The sequence below is a fragment of the Leucopleurus acutus genome (assembly GCF_964270905.1).
Source record: "Leucopleurus acutus genome assembly, chromosome: 12".
Classification (NCBI taxonomy): Eukaryota; Metazoa; Chordata; class Mammalia; order Artiodactyla; family Delphinidae; genus Leucopleurus; species Leucopleurus acutus.
The window spans coordinates 1,143,023-1,165,990 of NC_139154.1; the positions used below are offsets into that span (position 1 = coordinate 1,143,023).

The window sequence follows — 22,968 nt, forward strand, 5'->3', positions numbered from 1 at the left end:
GCTCGAGCAAATTAACACATCTCCTGGTACCTGGTATGCAGCTATTGATCTGGCAAATGCCTTTTCTCCACGCCTGTCTATAAGGTCCCACAGAAGCAGTTTGCTTTCAGCTGAGAAGGCCAGCAATACACCTTCACTGTCCTACCTCAGGGGTATACCAATTCTCCAGCCCTATGTCATAATTTAGCTCACAGAGATTTTTGACTGCCATTCCCTTCCACAAGCTATCACACTGGCCCATTACATTAATGACATTATGCTGAGTGGACCTAGTGAGCAAGAAGTAACTTATTGGTAAGACATTTGTATGCCAGAGGGTAGGAAATAAATTTGACTAAAATTCAGGGGCCTTCTACCTCAGTGAAATTCCTAGGGGTCCATTGGTATGGGGCATGTTGTGATGCCCCATCTAAGGTGATGAATAAGTTTGTTGCTTTTGGAGTAGAAGAGAGCATCTAAAGGTCAAACTGCTTTTTATACAGATGTTCAACATCTTTCTACTTTTAGCTCTACCTTCATTCTTACCTCCAGAAGTACTTGATTTTACCAATTCCCAAGGCTTTTGAGAACTTGGTGGTTTAAAATGCTTTCTTCCTTGGGTTTCCCACTACTGGCTTAAGATTTAGCTCTCTTGGGACTGCTAAGTCAATTATCACTTTTCACCTGTATTATCGTTTCCAAAATTTTGTTGAGATTTCTCTTCTCACATTCAACAAGCATTCAAGATTCAAAGGTTACAAAAAAATATGTAGAAAAAGTCACCTTCCTACTCTTGTTCTTTAGCTAACCAGTACTTTACTGGAGGCAATCAATATTACTAGCTTATTGGGTATCTTTCCAGAGATATTTCTTTACATGGAAGAAAATATAAATGATAAACTTGATCTCTCTTCTTACCAAAATAGACCAGATTATGATACTCTTTCGTATCTTGATTTTGTTGCAGAGTAAATCTGGGTAATCGTTACATTCAATATATAAAAAGTGTCTTAGTTTTTATGGCTACATAGTATTCCATTAATGGATGGACCATAACTTTATTTAACCAATTCCCTATTAATTAACATTAGGTTGTTTCCAATCTTTTGCTACTTCAAACAATGCTGAAATGAATAATCTTATACTCAAATCATTTTTGCACATATGAAAACATATCTGTAGAATAAGTTTCTAAAAACAGACTTGTGAGACTTCCCTGGTGGTCCAGTAGTTAAGACTCTGTGCTCCCAATGCAGGGGGCCCGGGTTCGATCCCTGGTTGGGGAACTAAGATCCCACATACTGCAACTAAGCCCATGCACTCTAGAGCCCATGCGCCACAACTCGAGAAGCCCACGTGCAGCAATGAAGATCCAGTGCAGCCAAAACAAAACCAAACCTATTAAAAACAGACTTGCTAGGTTAAAGGGTATGTAAATTGTGATACCAAATTGCCCACTATAGAAATTGTGTTAAAATATATGCCCATAAATGGCATATAAGGGTGTCTGCTTCTTTATATCCTCATAAACAGTATGTCACTAAACTTAAAAAAAAAAATCTTTGCCAGCCAAATAAGTGAAAAATAATAGCATCTCAATGTAGTTTTAACTTGCATTTCTTTTATAAGTGAGACTGAACATATTCAATGTTTCAGCATCATGTGTATTTCCTTTAATGAAAACTGTGTACATAATTTCTCACTATTGATTGTTGGTCATTATCATTATTGATTTCAAGGAAATCTTTATGCGGTTAGGGAAATTAACCCTATGTGATATAGAAGCAAATATTTTTCCTCATATTGTCAGTTGTCTTTATTTTATTTTATTTTTGTGGTACCCGGGCCTCTCACTGTTGTGGCCCCTCCCGTTGTGGAGCACAGGCTCCGGACGCGCAGGCTCAGCGGCCATGGCTCACGGGCCTAGCCGCTCTGCGGCATGTGGGATCTTCCTGGACCGGGGCACGAACCCGTGTCCCCTGCATCGGCAGGTGGACTCTCAACCACTGCGCCACCAGGGAAGCACTGTCAGTTGTCTTTAGATTTTACACACAGTATTTTTTTTTTTTTTGGCCAAGTGTATATTTTCTATTTTCTATATTTATTCAGCTGAATTTATTAATCTTTTATTTTTGGAATTTTGGGTTTTGTGTTATGATTAGAAAGGCCTTTCTTACTGTTACATTTTCCCCCATGGTCTGTATGTTAATTGTTGATTTATTGCCTCTCAGCTCAAAATTCACCCTTCAGTATATCTCTGCAATAATGGACAGAATTCTACTTTAAGCCTTTCTCCTTTACAGTAATCATGATGTTAAGTTTTCTGAGTAGAGTGTACTGGAGGGACATTGCAGGAGGAAGGTGCACTCCTGCTGAAACCAGTGGGGTATGAAGTTACCTGGTAGTGCTCCACCCACATGCCCAGAACTTGCTGGCCCTTGGTGTTATGGACTGAATGTTTGTGTCCCCTTAAAATTCATAAATTGAAGCCCTAACTCCCAATGTGATGGTACTTAGAGGCAAGGCCTCTGGGACGTAATTAAGTTTAGATGAGGTCATGAGAGTGGGGCCTCCATGATGGGACTGATGCTCTTAGAAGAGGAATAGACACCAGAGCTCTCTCTTCATGTACATGCACTGAGGAAAGGCCATGTGAGCACATAGCAAGAAAGCCGCTGTCTGCAAGATGGAAGAGGACTCTTACCAGAGCCTGACCAGGCTGGCACCCTGATCTTGGACTTTCAGCCTTCTAAACCTTGAGAAAATAAATGTCTATTGTTTAAACCAGCCAGTCATAGCCCGAGCTGACTAAGACACTGGGAACTTCTCAGCCCTAACCTGATCACCTGTCAGCTGTCCACTCAGCATGGACACTGCATGCTTCAGGCCTCCTGCCTGCACTGATGCCTGATTCCCTTTGCTCACCTGTCCCTCCCCTCAGTTTTGTCTCCTGTAGTCCTCCGAATGCTGCTGTTCTTCCAATACAGACACTGCTTACTCCAGGCCTCCTGCCCACATTGGCTTCTCCACTCTCTGCATGCCTACGCATCAGCCACTGTGCCTACACCTGGAGGGTTGCTTCCTGCTTTCCCAGTAGCCATGGATCAGCTCTGGCTTGAGCGAACCAGTGAACTTCTTTGCATCCAGTGAGCTGCAACCATATATTCTCCAACTGGGTCTAAACCCCAGCCTTGGGAAAGGGGTCCTCTTTCCAAGTTTGTCATTCTTTGAGATCTCTCCCTCAGCCCTAGCGTACCACAAAAAGCTCTCTTATATCTTATAATTGCTATATTACCATAGCTTAATATGTTAAACTATGTTAAAATACTCTATATACTTTTTCCTTGTTTAAATCACTATGTGGTTTCCATATCCTGATTGGACCCAGACTGATAGTCTGTTCTAGTACTTAGATATTTTCAATTTTTACATTTAAATCTTTGATCCATCTGCAACTACTGAGCCTGTGCTCTAGGGCCTGCAAGCCACAACTACTGAAGCCTGCACGCCTAGAGCCCGTGCTCCGCGACGAGAGAAGCCACCACAATGAGAAGACCGTGCACCGCAACAAAGAGTAGCCCCCACTCTCTGCAACTACAGAAAGCTGGCGCGCAGCAACGAAGACCCAACGCACCCAAAAATAAATAAATTTATTAAAAAAATTTTTTTTTTGGAATTTATACTGGTGTAAGCTGTGTGTATGACTCTAACTTAATTTCTTCCCACATGGCTATCTAGTTTGTTGAATAATTTTTCCAACTAATGTTAAATAGCATCATTATTATACACTAAATCCCCCCATGTATTTGGGTCTATTTCTGGACTTTAAATTGTATTATATTGCTCTGTTTTTTCAATTTCCAGTATCACACTGTGAATATCTGTTTAATATTTGCGAGGAAGAGTCTCTAGCTATTCTTGTTTGTTTTTTGTTTCTAATTTTAACTTTATTATCAAGATGTCTAGTTCTTCTGTTAGAAATTTTACAGGGAATTGCATTACATTTATAGATTAATTTAGAGATAACTGACATCTTTCTGGTCTGAGTCCTCTCAAGAACTAATGATGTTTCATTTGTTCAAGTCTTCTTTTGTGTTTCTCAATAGCATTTTAATTCATATAAATCTTGCAAATTTATTATTATTTTCATTCATAAGCATTTATTTGATCATTTTGGTTATTGTGATGAGAACTTTTCTGCCATTTTAACTTCTGGTTTGTTGTTCTGGAATAATATAAAGGGTACTTATTATTATTATTTTTTAAAAGATAAATTTATTTATTTTATTTATTTATTTTTGGCTGTGCCTGGTCTTCGTAGCTGCGCGGTCTTTCTCTAGTTGCGGCATGTGGGGGCTACTCTTCGTTGTGGTGCACGGTCTTCTTATTGCAGTGGCTTCTCTTGTTGCAGAGCATGTGCTCTAGGCACACGAGCTTCAGTAGTTGTGGCATGTGGGCTCAGTAGTTGTGGCTCACGGGCTCCAGAGCACAGGCTCAGTAGTTGTGGCACACGGGCTTGTTGCTCCGCGGCATGTGGGATCTTCCTGGACCAGGGCTCGAACCCTTGTCCCCTATATTGGCAGGCGGATTCTTAACCACTGTGCCACCAGGGAAGCCCTAAAGGGTACTTATATCTGTATTAATATTTGTACCTGACCATTGTCATGAATTCTTTTGTTGTTTTAAGTAATTTTCTAGTCGATTCTTTTGGGTTTTCTAGATATATTACCATTAATCTGCAAATAACGATCATTTTATCTTTTTCTTCCTTATTTCTTTTTTTTTTTTGGCCATGCCGTGGGGCATGTGGGATCTTAGTTCCCCGGATCAAAACCGCGCCCCCTGCAGCAGAAGCGCAGAGTGTTTTTTAACTACTGGACCACCAGGGAAGTCCCTCCTTTCCTTGTTCCTATATTCTAACTTCTTTTTTATGTGTGCAATTATATCAGTGAAAATCTCTAAAATACTGTTAGATAACAGTGATGATAGTAAACTTACTTGTCTTACACAGGAATATATTCAGTGTCTTTTCATTAAGTAAGATCTGGTTTTTGACTTGTCATAGACATACACTATGGGAATAGCCACCTGTTCCTAATTTTTTAAGTTTTTTTAAAAGAAGATTGGAGGGCTTCCCTGGTGGCGCAGTGGTTGAGAGTCCGCCTGCCAATGCGGGGGGCGCGGGTTCGTGCCCCGGTCCGGGAAGATCCCGCATGCCGCGGAGCGGCTGAGCCCGTGAGCCCTGGCTGCTGAGCCTGCGCGTCCAGAGCCTGTGCTCCGCAATGGGAGAGGCCACAACAGTGAGAGGCCCGCGTACCGCAAAAAAAAAAAAAAAGAAGATTGGATGTTGCACTTTATTAAACACCATTTTTTAAGTATGTATGGAAATAAACATGATCATATTTTTCTTAGATATATTAACATAGTAAACTATATTAATAGATTTCAATACTGCACCATTTCTGCATTCCTGTAGATGATTTTTAAAATATGAGCTGGATCCTATTACTTTATTTGGGATCCTAATACTTTATTTGGGATGTTTAATAGATAGTCATAAGTGAGACTGGTCTGTAGTTTTTCTTTCTGTGTAATGATTGCTGGATTTTAGGATCAATATTACATTATCTTCACAAAAATAATTTGGAAGGATTTTTTTTTTCTTTCTGTGGTATAAAATGGTTAAAAAACTTTAACAATCTGTTCTTTAAAAGTTTGGTATTATTCCCCTGCAAAACCATTTGGTTCCAGTACTTTATTTTGGGGGAGGGTAGTTCTTTCATAACTTTCCCTATTCCTTTTATGGGAAATGGCAGGTTTCTATCTCTTCTGAATTCACTTTCGGTAATTATATTTTCATGGAGAATTATGCATTTCACACAAGTGTGGTTACTTTCTCCTTATCTTATTTTGGGTATATGTGCCTTTTCCCCCTGCCCTTTTCCAAAAACTAAGTTAACTAATGGCTGATCTATTTCCTATTTTTACCCCAAAGAACAAATTTGGATTTATTCATTTGTTCTACCATTTTCTATTTTCATATTCACTACTGTTTCTTTTTATCTTTATTATTTCCTTCCTTTAGCTTTCCTTAAGCTTGTTTTTTCTTTTCTTCTTGAGTTGCTTGCTTCATTTATTTTCAGTTTTCCTGGTTTACTAATATAATTTAAATAATGAAATTTGTATAGTTTAAAGATATGAATTTTTCTCAGCATTAACTTTTTTATATCACATAGGTTCTAATATGTAGTGTTTCATTATTATTATTTTCTAGATATACTGCAATTTTTTTTTTTTTTTTGATATACTGCAATTTTTGCCTAATTTCCTCTTTGATTCAAAAGCTATTAAACAGCTTAAAAATTTCCAGGTGGTAGTGACTTTTTGTTCTGTATTTGCTATTTATTCCTAGTTTTATTGCATTGTATTCAGAGAATGTTGACTAATCTACTTGTACTTTTTGTAATTCATCAAACTTTTGAGGTTTATTTGTGGCTTAACATATGGTCAACTTTTGTGACTATTCCATGAGCACTTCAGGAAGGTGCAGATTTCTTTCATACATATAATTATATTTCTTTAAAAAATGTTGATACTATGTTATTTGGTACACTGGTATTCAAAACTGATATATTTTCAATAGACTGTCCCTTCAACAAGCTCTCTTACTGAATATATTTCTTGTGCTCCTCTTGATAATTCTCTGCTCTTCTCTGCTTTGTGTCCTAGCATTAAAGTGCCATTCTTAGTCGTGTTTAGTGATTTTTGCTCTAAATTCAATGATGTTTGATATTAAAATCATGCTTTTTGTTTTTTTATTACGGGGGTGCACTTGCCTAGTATACCTTTGCCCTTCCTTTTATTTTCAACCTTTCTGAATCACTTTGTTGTAGTCTCTTCTGCTGAATACAGCAGAATTTTGTTCTGCAATCAAATCTGTTTTAAAGTACTTTAATAGGTAAGTTTAGTTATTTTTAGTTATATTATTTTAAGGTATACACTGTTTTCATAGCTTTTGAAAAATCACTACACTGTGTAAATTTGTTTGCTCTATATATGTTTTCCTTGTCATAATTAGAAAGGTTTGTATTTGTTTTAGGGGTTATCTTTATAATTCCATGTTTATATAATTCCCCTAAGTTATTTCTTTAATATCCATTAATGAGAGATGAAAATCTCCACTATACAATAATAAAATTTGTATATTTCCTTTTCTTACTCTCCCCATCCTCCTGCAGCACTCAATTACAGTTTATTATCTTCTTTTTTTTTTTTTTTTTTTTTTTTTTGCGGTACGCGGGCCTCTCACTGCTGTGGCCTCTCCCGTTGCGGAGCACAGGCTCCGGACGCGCAGGCTCAGCGGCCATGGCTCACGGGCCCAGCCGCTCAGCGGCATGTGGGATCTTCCTGGACCGGGGCACGAACCGTGTCCCCTGCATCGGCAGGCGGACTCTCAACCACTGCGTCAGCAGGGAAGCCCAATATATTCTTATTATTTGCCACTTTTAAATGATTCTATTGAAGGTCTGCTAGTAAGGAAAGAAAATAAATGTAATAGGCAAATTAGACCACTACTGGTCCTCAAATACCATTGTAGATCACATATGATTTAAATAACTTCTTTGTTCTCATGAAAAGGTAAAAGAATTGGTAAAATCCTCACAGTAATGGAATTTTTCTGAAACTGCTTTGAGAGATTAATCATTTTGGTCAAATTTATTTATATTAAGGGCACAATAGATATAAAAGGAATTCTAATATTTTAACTATAATTCCTTTGTCAAGATTTCTCATAAAAAGTTCAGAATTATTTTATTATACTCATAAATTAAATATGAGGAGATAAATTGAGGTGTTCAACTTAGGCAAGATTTCCTACCTGCTGTCTTCCTCCACTTACATTTTGAGCTAACTCTGCAGATAGAAAACGTCAGATACTTATATAGGTCAGAGAAAATGGATTTAAGGTAATATTTTATTTCTTTAAACAAAGATTGGACTGTTCCATACATAAGGTAATGGCATTGTTTCAGTGATTTTCTTGAGCTTTTGACCATGGCTGAACTTACTGTTCGTTTGGATGGAAATTTTGGCTTGCAATTTTTCCTGAGTTACCAGAGGTTGTTTTTAGTCTAGAACTGTCTGTCTTTCCTAATGGAGTGAATAAGGGATCAGGGGTTCATCTAAGGCCAGATGTACTGAGGAGTACCAGAGGCACAGAACATAGTCAATTGAAGAAGGAAATGAAATCCTTTTACTTTTGTTTGGGACATGAGCTCATCTCCCCAAAAGCCTCCTATGCTGAATATCTTCATTTGCCTTTCCAGATCACTCTCAACTTTTCTTTACCCCTATTGCCTGACAGAAGATAGATATCACAGCCAAATGTGGTCATGGGACAGACATGCACAAGGAAAATGGCACAGTAGAGGAACATACTTGCTGTATGGCTGTAAACATCACTATCACTTTCACTCTGTCCTCAGTGTACTTGTAGGAAACTCCAGTTTTATGGAGTGAGAGTTATACATTTTGTTTATCCATTGACCAGTTAACAGACATTTGCAGTTCTGTTGTTTAGTGGGGACACATTTAAGATTGCTGTCTTTTGTTGGATTGACTTTTTTTTTCTTTTGGAATTTTTTTTAAAAATTATATTTGATATACAACGTTGTGTTAGTTTCAGGTGTACAGCAAAGTGATTCAGATACAGTTGTGTTAGTTTCAGGTGTACAGCAAAGTGATTCAGATACAGTTGTGTTAGTTTCAGGTGTACAGCAAAGTGATTCAGATACATATATATGTATACACACACACATATATATATTCTTTTTCAGATTCTTTTCCATTATAGGTTATTACAAGATATTGAATATAGTTCCCTGTGCTATACAGTATGCCCTTGTTGTTTATCTATTGTATATATAGTAGTGTGTATCTGTTAATCCCAAACTCCTAATTTATCCCTCCTCCCTTTCCCCCTTTGGTAACCATAAGTTTGTGTTCTCTGTCTGTGGGTCTGTTTCTGTTTTGCAAATTCATTTTGTATCATTTTTTTTAGATTCCACACGTAAGTGATATCATATGGTATTTGTCTTTGTCTGACTTACTTCACATAGAATGATAATCTCTAGGTCCATCCATGTTGCTGCAAATGGCACTATTTCATTCTTTTTTATGGCTGAGTAAAATTGTATATATATATACCACATCTTCTTTATCCATTCATCTGTCGATGGACACTTAGGTTGCTTCCATGTCTTGGCTATTGTAAACAGTGCTGCTATGAACACTGGGGTGCATGTATCTTTTCAAATTAGGGTTTCCCCCAGATATATATGCCCAGGAATGGGATAGCTGGATCAAATGGTAACTCTATTTTTAGTTTTTTAAGGAACCCCCATACTATTCTCTATAGTGGCTGCACCAATTTACATTCCCACCAGCAGTGCAGGAGGTTCCCTTTTCTCCACAGCCTCTCCAGCATTTATTATTTGTAGACTTTTTTTGATGGCCATTCTGACTGGTGTGAGGTGATACCTCATTGCAGTTATTTGCATTTCTCTAATAATTAGCAGTGTTGAGCATCTTTTCATGTGCCTGTTGGCCATCTGCATGCCTTCTTTGGAGAAATGTCTATTTAGGTCTTCTGCCCATTTAAAAAATTTATTTATTTATTTTCAATATTGAACTGTATGAGCTGTTTGTATGTTTTGGAAATTAAGCCCTTGTTGGTTGCATCATTTGCAAATAGTTTCTCCCATTCTGTAGATTGTCTTTTCATTTTGTTTATGGTTTCTTAGTTTGATTAGGTCCCATTTGTTTATTTTTGCTTTTATTTCTTTTGCCTTGGGAGACTGACCTAAGAAAACATGGCTACAATTTAGGTCAGAGAATATTTTGCCTATGTTCTTTTCTAGAAGTTTTATGCTGTCATGCTTTATATTTAAGTCTTTAAGCCATTTTGAGTTTATTTTTATGTATGGCATAAGGGAGTGCTCTAACTTCACTGATTTACATGTTGCTGTCCAGCTTTTCCAATACCACTTGCTGAAGAGACTGTCTTCTCCATTGTATATTCTTGCTTCCTTTGTTGAAGATTAATTGACTGTAGGTGTGTGGGCTTATTCCTCGGCTCTCTATTCTGTTCCATTGAGCTGTATGTCTATTTTTGTGCCAATATCACAGTTTTTTTTTTTTTGTTTTAATTTGTTTTTTGTGGCTGCACCACATGGCATGCAGGATCTTAGTTCCCTGACCAGGGATTGAACCCGTGCTCCCTACAGTGGGAGTGTGGAGTCTTAACCACTGGACTGCCAGGGAAGTTCCCAGGCTGTTTTGATTACTATAGCTTTGTAGTATTGTCTGAAGTCTGGCGGGAGTCGGGGGGGTGGTTATGCCTCCAGCTTTGTTCTTTTTCTTCAGGATTGCTTCGGCAATTCTAGGTCTTTGGGGTTCCATATAAATTTTAGGACTATTTGTTCTTGTTCTGTGACTCTTTTTATCATTATGTCTACTTAATTTGATACATTAATAACGTTTTGATTGTTATCATGGTATATCTTTTTCCGTCCTTTCACTTTCAATGTACTTTTATTGTATTTGAAGTTAGTTTCCTGTAGATAGGATATAGTTGGGTCATGCCCCCACCTCCGCCAATCTCTTTTATTTATTTATTTATTTCCACACCGTGCAGCTTGTGGGATCTTATTTCCCCAACCAGGGATCGAACCTGGGCCCCTGTCAGTGGAAACACAGAGTCCTAACCATTGGACCACCAGGGAATTCTCTCTTTCTTTTAATTGGTGTATTAAAACCATTTACATTTTTAAAAATAAATTTATTTATTTTATTTATTTATTTTTGGCTGCTTTGGGTCTTTGTTGCTGCATGTGGGCTTTCTCTAGTTGCAGCAAGCGGGGGCTACTCTTCGTTGCACTGCATGGGCTTCTTACTGTGGTGGCTTCTCTTGTTGTGGAGCATGGGCTCCAGGTGCATGGGCTTCAGTAGTTGCAGCATGCAGGCTCAGTAGTTGTGGCTCACGGGCTCTAGAACTCAGGCTCAGTATTGTGGTGCATGGGTTTAGTTGCTCCACGGCATGTGGGATCTTCCCGGACCAGGGATAGGTGCCACCAGGGAAGCCCATAAAACCATTTACATTTAATGTAATTATTGGTATGTCAGCCTGTTGATTTATTTGTTGCTTTCTGTTTGTTCCCTCAGTTTTTCATTTCTGTGTTTTCATTTACCTATCTTCCTGTGGGTTAATTGAATACTTTCTTAGAATTTCATTTTGATTTATCTATAGTGTTTCTGAGTATATCTCTTTATATAGATTTTTTAAGTGGTTGTTTTAAGTATTGCATTATACAAATACATTCCTATCACAGTATACTGGTGTCAATATTTTACCATTTTGAATGAAGTGTAAAAACCTTAATTTCCTTTAAGTCCTTTTATCCTCCCGTTTATAATGTAATTATCCTAAATAGTTCCTCTAAATACACTAGCATTAACAACCATATCAGACAATGTTATAATTTTTGCTTCAACTGTCAAATATAATTTAGAAGACTCTATAGAAAGTCTATTATCTTTATTCATATTTTATTCTTTCCACTCTTCTTTCTTCCTTCTGGATATTCCAAGAGTCTTTCTTTTATAATTTCCTTTCTGATTCAAGAACTTCCTTTAGCCATTCTGTTAAGGTAGGTCTGATGGTGACAAAGTCTCTTAGTTTTCCTTCATCTGAGAATATCTTGATTTCTGATTCATTCCTTAAGGATATTTTCACTGGATACAGAGTTCTAGGTTAACAGTTCTTTTCTTTCAGCATTTGAAAAATGTGATACTTCCTCTGGCCTTCATGGTCTCTAATGAAAAGAATCTATCATTACTTGATTGTTTCTCCCTTATAGGTAAGGTGTCAGTGTCCCGCTCTCAAGAGTCTTTCTTTGTCTTTAGTTTTTAGAATTTTGATTATGATGTGTCTTAGAATGGATTTCTTGGCGTTTATTCTGTTTGGGGCTCCACCAGCCTCTTGAATCTTTAGGTTTATAACTTTTGCCGAATCTGGGAAACTTTCAGTGATTATTTCTTTAAATATTTGTCCAGCTCCACCCTCCTGTCCCTTTCCTCTTGGACCGTGATGACATAAATGTTAGCTCTTTGTTATAGTCTCACAGATCCCTGCGGCTTTGCTAATTTTTTTTTTCAAGTCTCTTTTCTCTCTGTTGCTGAGATTGGGTAATTTTTATTCTGTTTTCAAGTTCCTCTGTCCTCTCCATTTTTCCCATCCATAGTAGATTTTTGTTTCTAAAATTATGGGTATTGCATTTTTCAGCCTAAAATTTCTATTTGGTTTTTCTTTATGCTTCTATTTCTTTGGTGAGACTTTATATTTTTCCATTTGTGCAAGCATGTTCATAACTGCTTGTTGGAATATTTTTATGATGGCTGCTTCAAAAGCGTTTTCAGATAATTCTAACACCTGTGTCATCTCAGTGTTGGTGTCTGTTGTCTTCTGATTCAAGTTGGGATTTTCCTGGTTCTTGATAATCATGAGTGATTTTTTTTTTTTTTGTATTCTGGACATTTTGGGTATTATGCTGTAAGACTCTGGATCTTGTTTAAATCTTCTGCTTTAGTAGGCCTATTTTGACACTGCACCAATGGGGGAAGTGAAGTTTCCACATAATTACTGTCAGGTTGGGGTGTGACTCTATTTGGCCTCTAATTACATCCCAGAAGGGAGGGTGCCTTGTTATCTCTGGGTGGGGGTGGATGTTCAGGTGCCTCATATGCCCCCCCACTGACACCCTGGGGGTAGGTAAGCTTCACTACCATTAAGCTTTCCACTAGGAAAAATGTCCTAAAAGTCCTTGTTTCCCACTAGGTCTTCACTGACACCATCCTGCCTTGGAGATAAAAAGATGCCTCACTGCCACTTCCCACATGGCCTCCTCTGACACCACCTCAATAGGGAGGCGGAGAGATAGAAACCTTGTTAATGTTGGATGGGTTGGAGGGCGTCTAGGCTCCCACATGGCTTCCATGGACACTATGTGGGAGGAGGTCTTATTCACACCAGGTAGGAATCAAAGTCCTGGCTCTCCATGAGGTCTTTTCTGACTATCCCAACAGCATGGCTGCCTCAGGAAGAGGATTTACTAGAACCTCTGAAGTCTTTCCCAGCCCTGAGATTCTGAACTTTGTAAAGGGGAGAAAGTGAAGATCTGAATTTGTTTGAGGAGGAAAAGAGATAGCTGTCTATGTGTGAGAGAGCTTTGTAAAAGCATTGCCCTTAGCCCAGCCTTTGCCTTCTGAAACCCTAGGGGGAGTTTCACCTGAGTCCTATATGGAAGTATAGAGAAAAAATATTTCCATATTTCTGCACAGTTGGGGCTTTCTGAGCAAAAAAACCTGGAACCTGGGTTAAAGGAAAAGTCTTAGAAACTTAAAGGGAGATAGAGCAGCCAGAGACCTCCAAAGAAATTTAGAGATTTACTTCCCCGTGTTTACATTTCAAAGAGGGATGAAAGAGGTCAGTTGCTTATATTCCAAAGGACTGTAAATGCCAAATTTTCTCTCTCTCTCTCAGGAGTGGAGGTGGGGGGTAAGATGTGGCCTATATATACTCCCATATTAATAATTTTGGGTTTCCTCTTCTGCAGTACAAATCCCCCATGTGTAGGATGACATCGGGCTCTTTCTGTTGCCTGTGGGGTATTGGGTATGGGGAATGGGCACAGTTATTACTGTAAGAATAAAAACTGTGATCTCTGTTCCAGAAACCTCATATCTGCTTTCAGGATAAAATGAACAAGTAGATATACTCACCACAAAGGGGAGGATGCACTCGTGCTGATTTTGTACAATGTATAAGCTGAAGAGGGACATGCGGCTGGGGCCCATCAAGCTGCAGGCTAGAGAGAAAAAATTCTGCAGAGCCTCACAGAGGTTGGAGCAGAGGTCAGCCCAGGATGGTAGAGCGATATGCACAATGAGGAGCCTTGGAGGTTGCTGGTAAATCTGTGTGGAATTAGATGGCCCTTTACTAGTAGTTTGCCCATGATACATGGCAGCCAGACCAGGGGTGGAACTGTAGCCACCACTTAGATATTCTCTTCACCTATAGGGAAGAAAAGAGAAATCATTGGCTTTCATAAAACTGAAAGTTGAAACAATGAACACAGGTCTAGGGGACTAAGTCCAGACAAGAGTCAAACTAGGTACTAACTCAAGCTTCTCTACGCTATCCCATCTTAACAGCTGCCAAGGGATCTAGATGTTTGCCTATAATGTAAGGCTGAGAATGCTTAGAGATGTTGAGTGGAACTAATCAAAAAGTCAAACTTCGGTCTCAAAGTAAGCTATCTGCCCTCATGACTTTATTTTTTTCTTTTTTTTTTTTTCCTGTACGCGGGCCTCTCACTGTTGTGGCCTCTCCCGTTGCGGAGCACAGGTTCCGGACGCGCAGGCTCAGCGGCCATGGCTCACGGGCCCAGCCGCTCCGCGGCATGTGGGATCTTCCCGGACCGGGGCACGAACCCGTGTCCCCTGCATCGGCAGGCGGACTCTCAACCACTGCGCCACCAGGGAAGCCCCAACATTGTTCTTTAAATGGGGTAAAAGGCAGCTCTCTCCCTTATATTGTCAAACATGATCAATTAAGGCACCTGATGTGTCTGGGCATAGTCCTAAGCAGCACCTATTTGTGATCCTATGCTCCCCACTTTTGACAAGAATGCCCACTTATTGGTGTCCCCCTGCAAACCGGTTAAATCTCGGCCTTGAACCACCAAGGCCATCAAGTTACCCCCTTACCAAAAACCCTTCAATGGCTTCCAGTTACACTTGGAACAAAATCTGAAATCCCTATCCTGGCTCCGAAATTCTGCATGTGTCTCCTACCCAACTCTCCATCCTCCTGCCATGCCCTACCTGGCCAACCCCCCCTCCCATCCTCCACCCTCCTAGCCCCTGGCGCGCCCTTCAGCTCCACAAAGGCAGCTGGCCTCTTGCTGTGGAAGAGCAAAAAAGATTTTCGTGGGCCCTTCAATTTCATTTCCGCCCCCCTCACGTAAGGAAAAACATAAAACAAAACCCCTTTTCTTCGGCCCTAAGGTTTCACTGTTTTCTTTTGTCTTCACAAGTTAATATATTTCACGCTCCCCCCCCCCCCCCCCCCCCCCCCCCCGCCAAAGTGTCTTGGGTCCTCAGCACGACGCCTACGCTGCCTGACGGATTGGCCACCCAGGCCCCAGGCCCGGGAGAGTCGGCGTAGGAGACTCGGCTCTGCCGCTCCATACTCAGAACCGCTTGCGGAGGGCGGGCTCGGACGCGGCGGACCTGGGCGTCCGGGCGTCAGGCCTCCCCGGCAGCTGCCCGTGTCTGCTCGCCAACACCCTCCCCGCCAACACCCGCTTGAGGGCCGGCCCGAGATCGCCCCAAGTCCTTCCTGCGAGGCGCTGCCCGTGGCCGTCCTCCCCGCCTGCGGCCCTCAGCCCTGCTCCTACCCTTTTCTTCGCGAAGGCAATGGCGCGGCTACCTGGCCCTTCCGGCTCTCCACGTCCGCCTGCACTGCGAGGGCGCCCCCCTCAGGCCGGGCGGCTCATTGCGGGCGCCGCCTCAGGGTCCACCTCAGGCTGCACCTCAGGCCCGCCTTCTTCAAGGCCTGGGTGCCAGGGGAACAACCCTTCCTTGGTGCTAAGGTAGAGTTTTGGATTTCTGTTGAGAATATTATGCTAAACCTGACATTTCGTCAAGCTACCCCTGCCCCATGAAGCATTCCAGTGGTACCCCCATCATGTTCCTGGGCTTAACCTTTCTCTTCCACGTCATTCATTCACTCAGTCAGTCACTGTTTTTTTCTTCCAACTTTATTGAAATATAATTGACATACAGTACTGTATACGTGTACAGCATAATGCTTTGACTTATATACATCGTGAAAGTTTTACCACAATAAGTTTACTGAACATCCATCATCTCACATAGATGTGAAATTAAAGAAATAAACATTTTTTTCTTGTGATGAGAGCTCTTAGGATTTACTCTCTTAACAACTTTCATATATAACATACAGCAGTGTTATTTATATTGTACATTACATCCCTAGCACTTATTTATCTTATAACTGGAAGTTTGTACCTTTTGACTGCCTTTATCCACAACCTCCCACCCCCACCCGCCTCCAGCTCTGGTAACCACTAATCTGAGCTCTTCTCTATGAGTGTGTTTCTGTGTTTTGGAAGTATAATTGACCTTCAACACTATGTTAGTTCCTGTTACACAACATAGTGATTTGGTATTTCTATACATTTCAAACTGAACACCACAATACATCTAGTTACCATCTCTCACTGTAGAAAGATATTACATAGTTATTGAGTATTCCCCACACTGTGCATTTCATACTTGTAACTCATTTATTTTGCAACTGGAAGTTTCTACCTGTTACTCTCCCTCACCAATTTCTTTCCATGCCCCCCACCCCCCTCACCTCTGGCAACCACCTGTATGTTCTCTGTATCTATAACTCTGTTTCTGTTGTGTTATGGTTGGTTGTTCATTTGTTTTGTTTTTTAGGTTCCACATATAAGTGAAATCATAAAATGTTTGTAATTCTCTGTCTGACAATATTTCACTTAGTCTAATACCCTCTAGGTGCATCCATGTTGTTTCAAGTGGCAAGATTTCATTCCTTTTTATCGCTGAATAATATTCCATTGTATATATGTGTGTGTATATCTATCTATCTATATAGATAGATATCTATATATGGCATCTTCTTTATCCATTCATCTATTGATGGGCTTTTAGGTTGCTGCCATATCTCGGCTATTGTAAATAATGCTACAATGAACATAGAGATGCATATATCTTTTCTACTTAGTGTTTTCATCTTCTTCAGACAAATACTCAGGAGTGGAATTGCTGGATTGTATGGTAGTTCTATTTTTTCTTTGTTGAGGAATCTCCATACTGTTTTCCATAGTGCCTGCACCAACTTACATTCCTACCAACAGTGTATAAAGGTTCTCTTTTGTCCACATCCTTGCCAACACTTGTTATTTGTTGTCTTTTTGATAATAGCCATATTGATAGGTGTCAGGTGACATCTCGTTGTGATTTCGATTTGCATATCCCTGATATTAATAATCTTTTTAAAAAAATAAATTTATTTATTTATTTATTTTTGGCTGCATTGGGTCTTCGTTGCTGTGCACGGGCTTTCTCTAGTTGTGGTGAGTGGGGCCTACTCTTTGTTGTGGTGCATGGGCTTCTCATTGTGGTGGTTTCTCTAGTTGTGGAACATGGGCTCTAGGTGCATGCTTCTGTAGCTGTGGCTCGAAGGCTCTAGAGCACAGGCTCAATAGTTGTGGTGCACGGGCTTAGTTGCTCTGCGGTGTGTGGGATCTTCCTGGACCAGGGCTCGAACCCATGTCTCTTGCATTGGCAGGCGGATTCTTAACCACTGCACCACTAGGGAAGCCCAATATTAATAATCTTGAGCATCTTTTCATGTGCCTGTTGCCCATCTGTATGTCTTCTTTGGAAGAATGTCTATTTAGGTCCTCTGCTATTTTTTTTTTCTCTGCCCATTTTTTAGCTGGACTGTTTTTTTGATATTGATTTGTATATTTTGAATATTATTCTCTTATCAGATATATTATTTCCAAATATCTCCCATTTAGTAGGTGCCCTTTCTGTTTTGTTAATACTTTTCTTTGCTCTGCAAAAGCTTGTCAGTTTACTGTAAAAGATTTTCAGTTTGCTGTAGTCCCATTTGTTTATTTTTGCTTTTGTTTCCCTTGTCTGAGGAGACGTATACAAAAAAATTGCTGAGATTGATGTCAAAGAGCATACTGCCTGTGTTTTCTTCTAGAAGTTTTATGGTTTCATATCTTATATTTAAGTCTTTAATCTATTTTGAAATTACTTTTGTGCATGGTGTGAGAGAGTAATCCAGTTTGATTCTTTTGCATGTAGCTATCCAGTTTTCCCAGCACCATTTGTTGAAGAGACTGTCTTTTCCCCATCATATAGTCTTGCTTTTTTTGTCATAGATTAATTGCCCATATAAGTGTGACTTCATTTCTGGGCTCTCTATTCTGTTCCATTGACCTATGAGATTGTTTTTCTGCCAGTACAATACTGTTTTGATGACTGTAGCTTTGTAGTATAGTTTGAAATCAGGGATCATGATATCTCCAGCTTTGCTCTTTTTTCTCAAGATTGTTTTGGCTCTTCAGGGTCTTTTGTGATTCCAGACAAATTTTAGAATTATATTGGTAGGGATTGCATTGAATCTGTAGCTTGCCTTGGGTAGTGTGGTCATTTTAACAATATTAATTCTTCCAATCCATTAACATGGTATATCTTTCCATCTGTTTGTGTAGTCTTCAATTTCTTTCATCACTGTCTAATAGTTTTCCAAGTACAGGTCTTTTACTTCCTTAGTTAGATTTATTCCTAGGTATTTTATTCTTTTTGATGTAGTGGTAAATGGGATTTTTTCTTAATCTTTCTGATACAGTAGTTTGTTCTTAGTGTATGGACATGCAACTGATTTCTGTATATTAATCTTTATCCTGAAACTTTACTGCAACAGTGATGAGCTCTAGTAGTTTTTTGTTGGCATCTTGAGGATGTTCTATATATAGCAGCATGTTATGTGCAAACAGTGACAGTTTTACTTCTTCCTTTCCAATTTGGATTACTTTAATTTCCTTTTCTTGCCTGATTGCTATTGCTAGGGTTTCCAATACTATGTTGAATAAAAGTGGCAAAAGCAGACATCCTTGTCTTGTTCCTGATCTTAGAGGAAATGCTTCCATCTTTCCACCATTGAGAATGATGTTAGTTGTGGGCTTATCATGTATGGCCTTTATTATGTTGAGATATGTTCCCTTTATATGCACTTTGATGAGAGTTTTTTTATAATTTCTTTTTTCAGTTTATTTTATTTATTTTCTTAATCAATTAATTTATTATTTTTCAATGAGAGTTTTTTTTATCATGAATAGATGTTTACTTTTGTCAAACTTTTTCTGCATCTATTGAGGTGATCATATGATTTTTATTCTTCAATTTATGAATTTGGTGTATCACATTGATTAAGTTGTGAGTATTGAGTTATCCTTGCATCCCTGGAAAAAATCCCACTTGATCATGGTGTATGATCCTTTTAATGTATTGCTGAATTCAATTTCCTATTATTTCATTGAGGATTTTTGCATCTATGTTCATCAGTGATATTGGCCTGTAAGTTTCTCTTTTTTTGGTGATATCTTTGTCTAGTTTTGGTATCAGGGTGATGCCTGATTTGTAGAATGAGTTTGGAAGCATTTCTTCCTCTGCAATTTTTTCGACTAGTTTGAGAAGGATAGTTGTTAACTCTTCTCTAAATGTTTGGTAGAATTCTCCTGTGAAGCCATTTGGTCCTGGACTTATTTTGGGGGTGAGTTGTTTTGTTACTGATTCAATTTCATTACTGGTAATTAGCCTGTTCATATTTTCTATTTCTTCCTGGTTTACTCTTGGGAGATTGTACATTTCTAGGAATTTGTCCATTTCTTCTAGGTTGTCCATTTTATTGGTGTATAATTGTTCGTTGTAATTGCTTATGATTCTTTGTGTTTATGTGGTGTCAGTTGTATCTTCTCCTTTTTCATTTCAGATTTTATTGATTTGGGCCTTCTCTCTTTTTTTCTTGACAAGTCTGGCTAAATGTTTACCAATTTTGTTTATCTTTTCAAAGAACCAGATCTTAGTTTCACTAACTTTTTTCTTTTTTCTTTTTAGTTTCTATTGCATTTATTTCTGCCCTATCTTTATGATTTCCTTCTATTAACTTTGGTCTTTGTTTATACTTCTTTTTCTAGCTCCTTTGGGTGTTAGGTTAGGTTGTTTATTTGAGCTTTTTTTGTTTCCTGAGGTAGGTTTGTATCACTGTAAACTTCCCTCTTGGAACTGCTTTTGCTGCATCTCATAGATTTTGTGTTGTTGTGCTTTTATTTACATTTGTCTCCAAGTTTTTAAAAAATTTCTTCAGTGATCCATTGGTTGTTTTGTAGCATATTGTTTAGCTTCCATGTGTTTGCATTTTTTTTCTTGTCTCATAGCATTGTGGTCAGAAAAGATGCTTGATATGATTTCAATTTTCTTAAATTTACTGAGGCTTGTTTTGTGTCCTGGCATGTGATATACCCTGGAGAATATTCCCTGTGTACTTGAAAAGAATGTGTATTTTGCTGCTTTTGGATGCAATGCTCTCTATATATCAATTAAGTGCATCTGATATAATGTGTCACTTAAGGCTAGTGTTTCCTTATTGATTTTTTTGGGAGGGTCTGGATGATCTGTCCATTGATGTAACTGAGGTGTTAAAGTCCCCTACTATTATTGTGTTACTGTCAATTTCTCCCTTTATGTCTGTTAATGTTTGCTTTATGGATTTAGGTGCTCCTATGTTGGGTGGATATATATTTACAATTTTTATATCTTCTTGGATTGATCCCTTGATCATTATGTAATGTCTTTCTTGTCTCTTGTTACAATCTGTTTTAAAGTCAGTTTTGTCTGAAATAAGTATTGCTACCCTGGCTTTCTTTCTCTTTTTTTTAATTTAAGTATATTTGATTTACAATGTTATGCCAATCTCTGCTGTACAGCAAAGTGATGCAGTTATAGACATATATACATTCTTTTTAAAATATTCTTTTCCATTATGGTCTACCCAGGAGATTGGATATAGTTCCCTGTGCTATACAGTAGAACCTTGTTGTTTATCCATTCTAAATGTAACAGTTTGCATCTACCAACCCCCAATTCCCAGAAAGATATGGAATGCTTCATGAATTTGTGTGTCATCCTTGCACAGGGGCCATGCTAATCTTCTCTGTATTGTTCTAATTTTAGTATATAGTGCTGCTGAAGTGAGCACTACCCTGGCTTTCCTTTAATTTCCATTTTCATGGAATACATTTTCCCATCCCCTTACTTTCAGTCTCTCTGTGTCTTTAGATCTAAAATGAGTGTTCTGTAGGCAGCATATATATTGGTCTTGTTTTTGTATCCATTCAGGCACTGTGTTTGTTGATTGGAGCATTTAGTCCATTTACATTTAAGGTAATTATTGATGAGTATGTATTTATTGGCATTTTGTACATTGTTTTTGTAGTTCTTATTTGTTCCTTTCTTCTTCTTTTGTTCTCTTGTGATTTGATAACTATCTTTAGTGTTGTGTTTGGATTTCTTTCTTCTTTCCAGGTGTGCATCTATTATAGGGTTTTGGTTTGTGGTTACTGTGTGTGTGTGTATACACACACACACACACACACACACACACACACACACACATATATATTCATTTTAAGTTGCTGATCTCTTAAGGTCAAACACATTTTAACAACCCTGCATTTTTACTTCCCCCTCCATGTTTTACAGTTTTTGATATCATATTTTACATTTTTTGTTTCATGTATCCCTTAACTATTTATTGTGCATATAGATGACTTAACTATTTTTGTCATTTAACTTTCCTACTAGCTTTATATGTGATTGATTTACTACCTTTACTGTATATATGCCTTTATCAATGAGATTTTTCCTTTCATAACTTTCAAGTTTCTATTTGTGGCCTTTTCTTTTTCTCTTAGAGAAGTCCCTTTAACATTTCTTATAAAGCTGGTTTCACGGTGCTGAACTGTTCAGCTTTTGCTTGCCTGTAAAACATTTGATCTCTCCATTGAATCTAAATGAAAGCCTTTTTGGGTAGAGTATTCTTGGTTGTAGGTTTTCCCCTTTCATCACTTTAAATATATCATGCCACTACCTTTTGGCCTGCAGAGTTTCTGTTGAAAAATCAGCTGATACCCTCCCACCCTTTTTTTTGACCAGTAAAGAATTTTATTAAGGTAGAGGCCAAACAACTTGCTTCTTTGAAAATTTTCACTTAGGAGACCAAAATTTAAGAATTCTGTATATGAAAATTATTTTTAAACAATAGGCCAAAAAGAAGAAAGAAGAAATAGTACTTTCAAATGGAAAAGGCATTTGAAAATTGCCATTTCCCCTCTTCATATAATACAAACTCATTTAAAATATTTTTCCAAATGTTTTACTATTAAAGATGTATATAAATTGTCTAACACATTTTTAGTTTTTTTTTTAACATCTTTATTGGAGTATACTTGCTTTACAATGGTGTGTTAGTTTCTGCTGTATAACAAAGTGAATCAACAATACATATACATATATCCCCATATCTCCTCCCTCTCGCGTTTCCCTCCCAGCCTCCCTATCCCACCCCTCTAGGTGGTCACAAAGCACCGAGCTGATCTCCCTGTGCTATGTGGCTGCTTCCCACTAGCTATATATTTTACATTTGGTAGTGTATATATGTCCATGCCACTCTCTCACTTTGTCCCAGCTTACCCTTCCCCCTCCCCATGTCCTCAAGTCCATTCTCTATGTCTGCGTCTTTATTCCTGTCCTGCCCCTAGGTTCTTCAGAACCATTTTTTTTCCTTTTAGATTCCATGTATATGTGTTAGCATATGGTATTTGTTTTTCTATTTCTGACTTCACTCTGTATGACAGACTCTAGGTGCATCCACCTCACTACAAATAACTCAATTTCGTTTCTTTATATGGCTGAGTAATATTCCATTGTATATATGTGGCACATCTTCTCTATCCATTCATCTGTCAATGGACACTTAGGTTGCTTCCGTGTCCTGGCTATATTAAATAGACTTGCAATGAACATTGTGGTACATTACTCTTTTTGAATTATGGTTTTCTCAGGGTATATGTAGTGGGATTGCTGGGTTGTGTGGTAGTGCTATTTTTAGTTTTTTAAGGAACCTCCATACTGTTCTCCAGAGTGGCTGTATCAATTTACATTCCCACCAACAGTGCAAGAGGTTTCCCTTTTCTCCACACCCTCTCCAGCATTTATTGTTGTAGGTTTTTTTGATGA

At 38.6% G+C, this 22,968-nt stretch overlaps 1 protein-coding gene across 1 annotated transcript in view; it reads right to left on the bottom strand.

Annotated features, from left to right (window-relative positions):
* Window positions 1-14,058, bottom strand: part of M1AP (meiosis 1 associated protein) — a gene marked incomplete at both ends in the record, with an annotated part of 76,567 nt that extends 62,509 nt beyond the window's left edge. Inside the window, one exon of the mRNA XM_082852421.1 lies at window positions 13,819-14,058. Within this exon, the coding sequence (XP_082708547.1) occupies window positions 13,819-14,058 (240 nt within the window). The remainder of the gene's footprint in view (window positions 1-13,818) is intronic.
* Window positions 14,059-22,968: the final 8,910 nt, after the last annotated feature.